At 40.4% G+C, this 12,412-nt stretch overlaps 1 protein-coding gene across 1 annotated transcript in view; it reads left to right on the plus strand.

Moving 5' to 3' along the window:
* COLEC10 (collectin subfamily member 10) overlaps nucleotides 1-11,651 on the plus strand; it is a 36,606-nt gene extending 24,955 nt beyond the window's left edge. The window contains exons 4-6 of the mRNA XM_047073819.1: nucleotides 7,632-7,685; nucleotides 9,315-9,410; nucleotides 11,260-11,651. Coding sequence (XP_046929775.1) covers nucleotides 7,632-7,685; nucleotides 9,315-9,410; nucleotides 11,260-11,651 — 542 coding nt within the window. The remainder of the gene's footprint in view (nucleotides 1-7,631; nucleotides 7,686-9,314; nucleotides 9,411-11,259) is intronic.
* The last annotated feature ends 761 nt before the right edge of the window (nucleotides 11,652-12,412 follow it).

A 12,412-nucleotide genomic window follows, 5' to 3' on the forward strand; every position in this document is an offset into this window, starting at 1 on the left:
AGCTGAAATCTAGGTCAGACTTAACTGACTGGGCCACACAGGTGCCCCTACTGTCTCCCTCTGCTCCAGCTCCCTTCTATCAGACTTCTCTTTGTATCAGCTGCTTATGGGAGTGGACACAGTATTCAGGGAGCTCGCCAAGAGGAATCTGAGTGGGGGAAAGAAACATTTAGTTTGGACTTCATGGGATATACTTAGATAGTGTGCAGTTACTTCCAGGTACAATTAAGTTATTGCTAACAATTTCAGTGTAGGAATAGCTTCCAAGAATATTCCTACCACTTACTGCACAGATCTATCTGAAGTCATGATGAAAAAGTGCAGAGATCCAATCATCACAAGAATGTGTCTTGGGACCCCAGCACAAGAAATGTGTGAGTTGCAGAAAAGAAACAACATTTGAAATGTACAGGGCAAGAGAGAGGCTGTGGAAAATTTTTCTAAATCCAACAGCTCCTATATGGAAAAAGCTTTACAGAGGTGTTCTCAAATTTGACAATATTCTTAATTTACATACATCATCAATAATAAGTGGTAAAGGTGAAAGAAATTTCTTACATTATTAATAATAAAACAAAAGCCAGATTTCTGCTATAAGTCATGAGAAATTCACTTGCATTAATCCTTTAAGAATGACTACCTAAGGGGCGCCCACGTGGCTCAGTCAGCTAAGCATCCGACTTTGGCTTAGGTCATGGTCTCCCAGTTTGTGAGTTTGAGCCCCATGTAGGGCCCTGTGCTAACAGCTCAGAGCATGGAGCCTGCTTCGGATTCTGTGTCTCCCTCTCTCTCTGTCCCTCCCCTGCTTGCACTCTGTCTCTCTCTTTCTCTCTCAAAAGTAAGTAAACATTAAAAAAATCAAAAAGAGGGGCGCCTGGGTGGCTCAGTCGGTTAAGCGTCCGACTTCGACTCCGGTCACCATCTCGCGGTCCGTGAGTTCGAGCCCCGCGTCAGGCTCTGGGCTGATGGCTCGGAGCCTGGAGCCTGCTTCCGATTCTGTGTCTCCCTCTCTCTCTGCCCCTCCCCCATTCATGCGCTGTCTCTCTCTGTCTCAAAATAATAAACGTTAAAAAAAAATCAAGAAGAAAAAAAGAATGACTACCTGAGTCAAAAAAAAAGGAAAAAAAAAAAAAAAGCAAACAACCACCACCAAAAAATTAAAAAAAGAAAAAAAGAAAAGAAAAAGAAAAAAAACCACAAGACAAAACAAACGGGAGAGGTACCAAATTGAATAGGACTTTAGGGTCTTGATCTGGAGGAGAAGGGAACCACACTAAGATGAGCTATGCATTCTATTCTAATTTTCCTTTCAAGTTGTTCATCAATTCATGAGCGAGGCAGCACTATGAGACTAAGAAGCTCAAGCAGAAGTTGCTCAAACTGAGTTGGTATTCAAGGCCTGCCAAAGAAGGGTGGCCCAGGAAAATGGTACTCTTTCTCATTTCAAAAATCAACATTTTCAGCTAGAACTCCAGAAATTCTGAAAAACACTGAATTAAACATAAACCCATTCACGTTTCAAAAACTATTAGCAAGCTAGAAATAGAGGGTAACATATTCAATATGAAAGAGAACATCAAAAACAGCAACAAAAACCCATTAAAAATCACACTCAATAATGAAACCTCGAACACGTCTCTCCTGAGATTTGGAGCCCTCATCACCAATTTTAACCAGCATAATAGCAGTGGTTCTAACTAGAGTAAAACTGCAAGCATGAGAGAGAAGAATCACAATCATTGGAAACAAAGAAATAAAAGGGTCATTATTTGCAGATGATGTGACCGCATGATCAGAAAATACAAAAGAATCTACAGATTGGGGTGCCTGGGTGGCTCAATTGGTTAAGCGTCTGACTTTGGTTCAGGTCACAACCTCATGGTTCGTGGGTTCAAACCCTGAGTCAGGCTCTGTGCTGACAGTTCAGAGCCTGGAGCCTGCTTCGGAATTCTGTGTCTCCCTCTCTCTCTGCCCCTGCCCTGCTCTCTCTCTCTCTCTCTCTGTCTCAAAAACAAAATTTTAAAAATTAAAAAAAAAAAGAATCTACAGATTATTTGTATTAAGTTTTTTATACAGTTTAGCCACACCAAAATCAATTTTGTTTCTACATACCAGAAACAGTTAAAAATGAAATTAAAATGATGCCACTTATTAGAGCATTAAAATTCTTAAATATCTAGGAATAAAGCTAAAAAAGAAGGTGCTTAGTCTTCTTCAACAAACAATACATAATGATAATGAGAGCAATTAATGAATGTTTGAAAAAATGGAACTAAAACTACATTCAGAGATTGAAACACTCAATATCGTTAAGATGATCAATATTGTTAACTTGATCCCCAAATTTATGTATCGATCAATGTTATCTCCATCAACATCCCAGAAGCAGCTCTCTTGGAATTTAATAAGCCAATTCAAAATTTATTTGGAAATGAAAGGCGCCAAGAATACCCAAAGACAATCTTAAAAAAGAAAAACAAAGCTGGGAGCCTGAATTTAAACATTTATTTTAAAGCTACATCCATCAAGATAGTGTTAATTTATGCAGAGATTGTTAAATACACCAATGAAAGGGAATGGAATATGCAGAAACAGACTCCTAAATTTGGTTTATGCAAAGTTGACATTACTTGGCAATGGGAAATGATGCATTTATCAATAAATAGTGCGAGGTCAATTGGATACTCATGAAAGCAGCCAAACATATGCAGGCCATAGGTATGAAAAAAGAATTATAGCGGCACAAATTTATTAATTAAAGTGTTATGATTATTAGTGAATTTTGTGGTGTTTGCCTACTTTTAAAGTCTTAATGATTTGTTTTTATTTCTTATAAGTATTCATTTTTATACCACTTTTCTATTTGTAATTGTGTATTATTTTTCTTAAACAGGGCTCCCCAAATTGTATAAGTTTCAGATAAAATGAATCATGGATCTGCCCCTGGCTATATCAGTTTCATGTAGCAACTAGTTAAGAGAAGGAAAGATGTAGCCAGAAAGTGGGATGCCGGACTTCAAGATTTCTGAGATATAGCCATGTTCAATAAGGTTGAGATCCTAAGTATTTCCCTGGAGATGAGCAGAAGTGGAGGCGGAGGGAGAGTCACGCTCATGAACACGTCCAGAATTCAAGACTTCATTTTTCAGATTTAAGTGTGTCAAACACAGATGAGGCTCCAGCTAGGGGAATTGGAGTTCGTGATCTTGAATCAAGTCTTAAACCTTTCGTAGAATAAGACGATGTGTCTTGGGAGGGTGGTAGATAACAGAGATGATGAAGAGTCGAGTTCAGTATGATTTTCTGAGCCTCAGTGGATGAATTTCCACAAATGTTGAATAAGTAACAGTCTGGAAATTATAGGGTTAACTAACCTTATCTTCTTCGAGACAATTCCATACCTGCATACCGTTATTTCTTTATTCATTGTCATGGCTTATTAGCTTGTCTTTTTTGCCCCCTCTAGACTGTGAACCTCTGGAAGACCAAATGAATGAAAGATTTACTGGCTCTATTCGCTTAAAGATAAGCTCTATGTGGGGACCCTACCTTTTAATCTTTTTTATCCTAGTGCCTATTGTACAGTGGAAACTTTCTAAATGTTTTTTGCATTAAGAATGAAAACGTGAATGATAAAATATTTTATTTCCTGTGATGTGGCCCTCTTTTTGACTCTTTGTTTCTATAAGTACTACTGTCCCTTAACATCAATTTCCACCATTCACTAATTTCTTTCTCTTCCAGAGATATGCCATCAAAATTTATGAGCATGTCTCGGAGTTTAAAAAAAATTGAGGTTTAGTGTTCTGGCTCACCTGGATTAATTTCATTTTTAATCTGTACTTTGAAATTTATTGCCCTCATTTTGTCAGGGGCTCTTCTAAATTTTTCACTGACTCAGATTAATCTCAACTTTCTGGGATGACCTTAATGTTGTCACTTGCGTGGACAAGGTAGCTTTCTGGATGTCGATATTTCATTTTAGGAATAAGAGAGAATGATTTAGTACAGGCAAATTCAACCTCATAGCAAAATAAATGTTTTTACTTAAGGTCAATAATCCTTTTACAGTGGAAGCATTATGATATTTTTGTTTGTTTGTTTTTTAAATACAACCTCTAATTCTTCAAGCTTAAGACAGTTATTACTGACACGTTCCCACTCATGGGCCAAAATAAGTTTTTGTGTATGGCCTTAAACCTGAATTCATTTTCAGGAAACAGGCATTGTAAGCTCACATCCTCCATGAACCAGCTAAGTATTTGGCAGAAGCTCACATTGGTTGAGCAGCCTCTATGGCTTAAGCACAGAGCTAATCCCATGATAAGATGACATTATCCAATGAATCCTCCTTAATAATCTTCGGATTTTAGGTGCCATTATTTTCACTTAAAAAATGAAGAAACAGGGGCGCCTGGGTGGCGCAGTCGGTTAAGCGTCCGACTTCAGCCAGGTCACGATCTCGCGGTCCGTGAGTTCGAGCCCCGCGTCAGGCTCTGGGCGGATGGCTCGGAGCCTGGAGCCTGTTTCCGATTCTGTGTCTCCCTCTCTCTCTGCCCCTCCCCCGTTCATGCTCTGTCTCTCTCTGTCCCAAAAATAAATAAAATAAAAACGTTGAAAAAAAAAATTAAAAAAAAAAAATGAAGAAACAAAGGCTTAAAGAAATTAAGTAACCTGGGCACGTTTAGCTAGTGAGCGGCAGAGCCAGGATTGAAGTCCTGGTTTTTCAGACTGCCTTGGTTGTTCACTCTACCACACTGGTTTGACTTTCCCATCTGTCAAAAAAGGAAAGACATTCATGGGAAAATACTGGAAAGTAGTCACAGTGCTTACATCTGTAAACTTATATGCTTCCAAAAAATGCCATTTTTCAATTCAAAAATCCGTTTTCCACATTATTAGGATCCAGCTGAAGGCTCTTGCTTCAGTGAACATCTTCTCTGCCCGGATCCACGGCCATCTTGGCCGAAAACCCAGCAGGCATTTCCTTTATTTCATTCTGTGAGTAGGTAATAGTGATCGTGTCCCATTTCCTTGGTCTGCGATGAGTGCTTTGTTTTCCTCAAAACCCCATTACTTTTATAAAACAAATACTCCATTTAGGCTTCTTTAACGTCCACCACTGGGTTTAGCCCAGAACTAGGATGATAGCAGGACTAGAGTCAACTTTCAGCCCATGTTGAATTGAAAGGGATCCACATATAAAGAAAACACACTGTTTTAAAAAGATAGCATATTAAACTATATTCATATGAGCTTTTAAGTCCATATTGTGTCTCGTGGTGACAAGGACTTGACATGCCTTTCAACTACTGAGAGCATCTTTTGAATACTTCACTTCCTTTCATTAAATCATTGGTTCACTCATTTGGGAAGCACTGTGAACTAGGGAGTCAGAAATGCCAGCACTGCCACTGAATTGCTAGATGTCCATGAACAAGTTATTTTGCCTCTAGGATCCTCCATTCTTTCAGCTGTAGAATAAAGATAATGATAATAGCTAGCTTAATGGATTTAACTTGATAATATCCATAATAATATGAATATCTATAAAGTATCTGGAACGGTACTTACAAAATGATTGGCACTTAGCAAAGGCATATTCCTTTCTTCCATTAAGATGTCCTCAAATTCTATTTTTACCTTTAACAATTTACATAAAAGAGAAATGGAGGCATTTGCAGGACACAACTTAGGTGTGAGCAGATCAGTCTTCCTCATCAGGGTGCATGGCATGTTTCCCATGCTTTTTCCAGTGTACCTCTGTTGGACATTGTCCCCTAACTTGCTCCCATCTTCACCTGCTGAAGTTCTTCAGAACCAAGCTCCAGTGCTGTCTTCTTCATCCCTCCAGCTGAAGTACTGCCTCGTCTACCTCCCGAACCAGAGGATGTTATCTCTGTCCAATGTTCAATGTCTCTCTTACAGCATTTATCACATTCTGTTGTCATGGGTTTCATCATTGCCTTATTTCATTCAAGTGCAAGTTCTGAGGCTTCCTCCTACACACTTAAATTGCATTTTGGGTTTCAAGGACTGCTTTTCTCTTTGGGGAGCCCGTGAACGTCTGGCATCCCTGTAAAAAGAAGTGTCCACATGGGTCAATTTGGAAATGTTCAGCAAATTCCTGGGGCCTGGGCAAGCGGGCTTTCCTGAAAGATCAACAGTCAATACGTACAGGACTCCTTTTTTTTTAATCTTTGTTTTTGAGAGAAATAAAGAGACAGAGTGAGAGTGGGGAAAGGGCAGAGAGCGAGGGAGACACAGAATCTGAAGCAGGCTCCAGGCTCTGAGCTGTCAGCACAGAGCCTGACACTGGGCTCAAACTCACCAACCATGAGATCAGGACCCAAGCCAAAGTGGGACGCTTAACAGACTGAGCCACTGAGGCGCCCCCAATATGTACAGGACTCTTAATGAAAGGCACTCAGCAGACAGTGATGAAAAGAATAGCTAATGAGCAGGCAACATGGGCCACCCTACGGGTTTTAGAGTGGCTCCCATTTTTTTCCCTTTTGCTGGTAAAGGATGGGGTTAAGTAGAACCTTCATGCTGACTCCATTTCCATTCATATTGCCCCTTTGGGGCACATAACTAATTCCCTGGACTCACCAAACTCCTACAGAGATAAGCCCCATACCCTTCTGGCCTGGATGACCTTCACCCTATATTCATCCCTCCCAAATTCCTTTTTTTTTTTTTCTTTCTTTTTCTAGTTCACCATTGAAGCATAAACTCTATTTTACTTCTATCAGGGTCTTCTCTTTTGATTCTCAAGAACTTCAGCCAAACATTTCCTCTTGGAAATCAAAAGCTTTTGCTTTCAATTATTGTGTCTGATGTAGGCTTCAAGGGCTTATTTTGAAGTTGAAAAAAAAATCAACATTTTTTTCCTCTCTGCTTTAATACTCCTGATTCTCTGAGAGTTATTTTGTGGATGCTTCTGACTGAATAAGAAAATGGACACATACAAAGAAGAGCAGAAGAGAAAATTATCAAGGTTGATATTTTGGCGTAATATATTTGACACAGCTTTATATTACAGATATTTGCATACATCACATCTTTTCCAAAATGTATAAACCCCTTCAAGTCAGAAGTTTAATCTTCTCTCTCTTTATACCTTCTCAAAGTACCAAGCCTTTTGTCTTGCACAGTGTAAGTAATAAATAGTAAATATTTGAATTAAATTGGAAAAGCACAATATATGTTTTTGAGAAGCCAAGGGTGAAGCCACATGGGAGAATTGGGGCACCACAATGTGCTAATCAACTGATCCAGGTATACAAAACAATGGTGCTTTTAAAGTTACAAATATGCAGAGCATTGTATTAGCCTTTCTCAGAAGGCCACGTTAGTAGGGCAGGTGACACAAATTTAAATGTTCCCTACCCATTCTATCGGAATTCTACATTCGATCTAAATAAATGATGACTTGTTTGATTAGTCGTACCTGTGCAGCCAACGCAAAATCAAATTATTTACGTAAAACCAAAGAATATTAGTTGGCGACACTACAAGTGAAATTCAAAAACTGTTTCCTATGATTTTAGGTGTATAAGATATTGTCTGCCAGAAATAATCTGCCATTTTAGTTCATTGTTCTTTTCATGGTGATTGTTTTTATTCAGGTGACAAAGGGGAAAAGGGTTTGCCAGGGATCCCAGGAGGAAAAGGCAAAGCAGGTAAGGCTTGCTCATTTTTCTCTTCAATGTCTGGCATCATTCCAAATATATTCATCTTTAAAAATAAATACATTTTTATGAAAGAAAAAAATAGTCCTCTCGGTGCTTAACCTGGTTTTACTCGGGCTGGGGGAAAGGAAAGAAGGGAACTTTCCTTTCCATCTGCTGGTGACTTTCCAAGCCCTGGGGAAGGGAGTGATGGCACATTCCATCCCAGTCATGCTTAGTGGGAGAAGCAAACCCAGCACATCAGGAAGCAGCCCTCATTCTCCCAGAGCCAGAGGAAAATCCACCGTGGCCGTGGCAGTGGGACTGAAGCGGCGTTCCCTGCATTCCACCGGCATCTCAACCAAATGGAGATGATCCGCAGCAAACTGGCCTGATCCAGAGAGACTCCATGGGTACAGGACACACCTTTGGTGGCCAGAAAGAGTCTTCTCTTTCCTCCTGAAAGAGTTTTGTTTCCAATGCTCTGTGCAGGGAAAGTAGGTAGATTGCTTCGAGGGGAGCTCACAGAGGTGCAGTGAAGACTAATTGTAAGAACTGTTTTAAATTCCTTATATTTAACTGTGAACACGGATAAATAAAGCCACAGATTTCCCCCCCTTTGGCTAATAAGATTTTTTTGCTTCTCGATTGCCAAAAAAGAAGGCAAAAGGAACTGATTACACGAAGCAGCCATTAAATAGAAAAAGGGAATCATTTGAATTTCACATCACTCCCCTTACAATTCTTTCTCTGCCTCTGCATCAGCAGGTAGTTGAAAAGGTAAATGAGCAAAGCGGGAATGAATGGTGGAAATTAAAATCAGAGTTAATCCACAAATGGGGGGACTGCCTCTTGAAATTATAAGTTGAATCTATTCACAAGATTTAAATTTAGTCCTTGAAACATTCAAGGATCATTCAAGCTATACTTGAAATGGATAATCAAAATTACCATTCGATTTCATCATGAAAGTTTTCTCCTGCCTTGGGAGAGTTGTGTGAGCCAGTGAGCAATGCAGTAACAGAAGAGGAGACTGGCTAGAAGTTTGTTTTAAGAAAGCTGTAAAGATTCTATTTTGAGATTGGATGGGCACATTCTGTGTTCAACAAAAATGCCAAGTGGTCCACAGTGTGTGTGCAGTGGTTTGCCACAATTTACTCTTCACTTTAAAAATCTGGCTTAGGGCTGTGTTTTATCTCATCCAAAATACTTCAAAAGATATTCTGTAAATTCCTGAAGACAATGTCAATTGGAAACTTTGTTTTACTTATTTATTTTTTTATTTTTCTTATTTTTTTATTTTTGAGACAGGGAGAGACAGAGCATGAGCAGGGGAGGGTCAGAGAGAGGGAGACACAGAATCTGAAACGGGCTCCGGGCTCTGAGCAATCAGCACAGAGCCCGACACGGGGCTCGAACTCACGGACCGCGAGATCATGACCCAAGCCGAAGTCAGCTGCTTAACTGACTGAGCCACCCAGGCACCCCTTTGTTTTAAATAAAAGACTAAAAGTATAGCCATTCACCGAAAGACACAGCCAGACTAGGAAAAGATAGTAAATATTGAGAAGAGAGTCATTGTCCTTTCCAACTGAACTATGTGTACTTCAACATGAATTCACAGTTTTTGTCATTTCAAAGGCACTGTCTGTGATTGTGGAAGATACCGGAAAGTTGTTGGACAACTGGATATTAGTGTTGCTCGCCTCAAGACATCTATGAAGTTTGTCAAGAATGGTGAGTATATCCTCTTTTGCTTTATGCTGTCAATTCAACCTCTTTCAACACTGTAATTCCAGTATTCAAGAATACAATTCCAAAGTATTTCCAGTATTTTAGCGGCAAATACCTTGGGTCAGGCAAAGGCCTACTGAGATAGTGTCACCACTTTGCAGGTCTCTCAAATGCTAATTATCCCTTCAGACTCCAGGACACTACCTACATATATTCATACATAATACATTCATTTGCCTATGGATAGAAAAAGATACTTTTTGGAGAAAAGGGAATGGAGAAAAGGGCAGAGTTTAACAAGCCATGCCTTAAGAATAAAAAAGGACAAGAAGAGTCCAACAGAGTTAGCATCTCAGAAAAGAGAAGTAATAGTAAAAACAATAGCTACTTTCTTGAGAATTTGAAATATGATCACCACGTGGGTATTATGTTTACACTGAAGCTTAGAGAAATTACCTTGCCCATAGATACAGAACTAATTAACAGGGGAGTGGGGATTTGACTGTGGGTTTCACTGATTCCTCTACCCTTAATACAAACCAACAGATCATTACGTGTTTCTCAGAACTGTGCAACCTCCCACGCTAGCCATTTTTGTTATCCCTGGTCCATTTCCCCATTGTAGTTAGCGGTGAAACCCTTAAAGTAGGGCCTATGTGTTCTCTTCGGAGACAGTATGAATGAAGAATCTATGGTAGTTACAGTTGAAATTGGTTTCCTTTGCTACACTTTTATTTACTGTAATCCAACTATGTTTGTTGTACATTATTAGAAACACACATATGCCATCTGTGTTCCTCTTCATCTTGTAAACTACTCTTAGAGATGTTGTCTCTGACATGACTTGGATTCTCATGAAAACCCCAGACCCTTGAGGTTCAACACAGAGCAACAGTTTTTGATCTATATTGGCATGGTCACAGATTTCTTGGCAAATTTTAATTTATAGACCCTAAGAAATATATGCAGATGTCCCTGAAGCCTAAAACATATTTACCGTATTATGAGCTCAGGATGATTCTGAGTCCCCAATTCTGCCCTGAATCTTATTCAGTAGCTCAGTACTTCATGTATCTGGAGTGAACTATGGACAATTTCAATCTATGTACACGTTCATAGCCCAGAAATTCGGCCCCAAACGGACGCATTTCTGCATTATTCCGATATCCGCTTGATAAGCTTTTACCATCCTGGGCACTATTGCAGGCTCTGAGCCTACAGAGTGGTAAAGACACAGACATTGTCCTCAAGACACTCATAGTTTAGTACACGAGACATACAGACAAATCATTAGACTGGAATGCACTGAGGGATACACAAGAGAAAAAGCCAAGAGCAGTGGAAACGTGGGGAAGGTGCACAAGAGCCCTGTGTCTGTGCGGGGACGTTAGAAAAGCTCGTACAGGAGAAAATACTTCCACTTGGATCTAATTGACAAGGAGTTTTCCAGGTAAATCAGTGAGAAGACTTCCCAGGCATAAAAGTCATTGAAGTGGAAGAGAGAAGGACAGGCTGTTGGACTCTGTATGGAAGAGCGTAAAGTAGGATGGGAGAACAGTCTGAGAGGAGCTCAGCGCAGTTCATATGACAAGTCTTTGTCAAAACAGTCTCTTCTTCACAGTCGTGTGGGAAGTTAAGGAGGAAGGACAAGGAGGGCAAATGGGAAGGCTTTGTTCTCCATTTGATAACTACGAGGGTGATAAAAATATTAAACCAGTGCCTACCTCATAATAGGGGCTTGCAAAATAATTGTTGAACATCGAATACACGAATTTAATCACAGCAATATTATATACTTGCTTTTTCCCTTTTTGAGATACATAATCGTGCTCATCTTTTCCTCTCTGCCAAGTCATCGCAGGGATTAGGGAAACTGAGGAGAAATTCTACTACATCGTGCAGGAGGAGAAGAACTATAGGGAATCCCTGACCCACTGCCGGATCCGGGGTGGAATGCTGGCCATGCCAAAGGACGAAGCTGCCAACACCCTCATTGCCGACTATGTCGCCAAGAGTGGCTTCTTCCGGGTGTTCATCGGGGTGAACGACCTTGAGAAGGAGGGACAGTATGTGTTCACAGACAACACTCCACTGCAGAACTACAGCAACTGGAGAGAGGGGGAGCCCAGTGATCCCTATGGTCATGAGGACTGTGTGGAAATGCTGAGTTCAGGCAGATGGAATGACACAGAGTGCCATCTTACCATGTACTTTGTCTGTGAGTTTGTCAAGAAGAAAAAGTAACTTCCCTCGTGCTACACATTTGTTCTCTCTCTGCGACTACCATTGCAGTTATTTTTATCCATCCTTTTCTTTCTAATTATGCCAAATTCATTCTGACTCAAAACAAGTAGAAAATGCTGAACTGAGGTTTGGAATCTCCATTGCTGTCGTCTTCTCTGATGATCTTGAACATTGCCATACACAGTATATTATTGAGTCAGTAGCTCACCGAGTTACACGGATCCTGAGAGAGAGTTTGAATTACTAGTTGTGCAGAATGTGGCTATCCATGTGTCAGATGAAGTGTTCTCTTGGCATTTGCTCCACTGTCTCTCCTTAGTTTCCTAAACCACTGTCCATTTAACCCAGTGGATAATTGGACAGCTGGTTGGTGACGATTAGGCTAACTCACCCTTGCTCAAAGCCAGATGCATGGGAAGGCCTTCTGCTAGGGGTGCAGAGATGTTATCTGTCTTTGAAGCCGAGATCCCCTATTCTTTTAGTGGTCACCCACCATGCCTGTAGCCACACTTGCAAGGTCCTCTTGTTTGCTCAGACATAAGATTATTTTCTTTTTTTTTTTAATTTTTTTTAACGTTTATTTATTTTTGAGACAGAGAGAGACAGAGCATGAATGGGAGAGGGTCAGAGAGAGGGAGACACAGAATCTGAAACAGGCTCCAGGCTCTGAGCTGTCAGCACAGGGGCCCGATGCGGGGCTCGAACTCACGGACCACGAGATCGTGACCTGAGCCGAAGTCGGCGCTCAACCGACTGAGCCA

This window comes from Lynx rufus, unplaced genomic scaffold, assembly GCF_022079265.1.
Source record: "Lynx rufus isolate CCGP_SWC_20201006 ecotype Redwood Valley unplaced genomic scaffold, mLynRuf1.p SCAF_12, whole genome shotgun sequence".
In the NCBI taxonomy this organism is placed as follows: domain Eukaryota; kingdom Metazoa; phylum Chordata; class Mammalia; order Carnivora; family Felidae; genus Lynx; species Lynx rufus.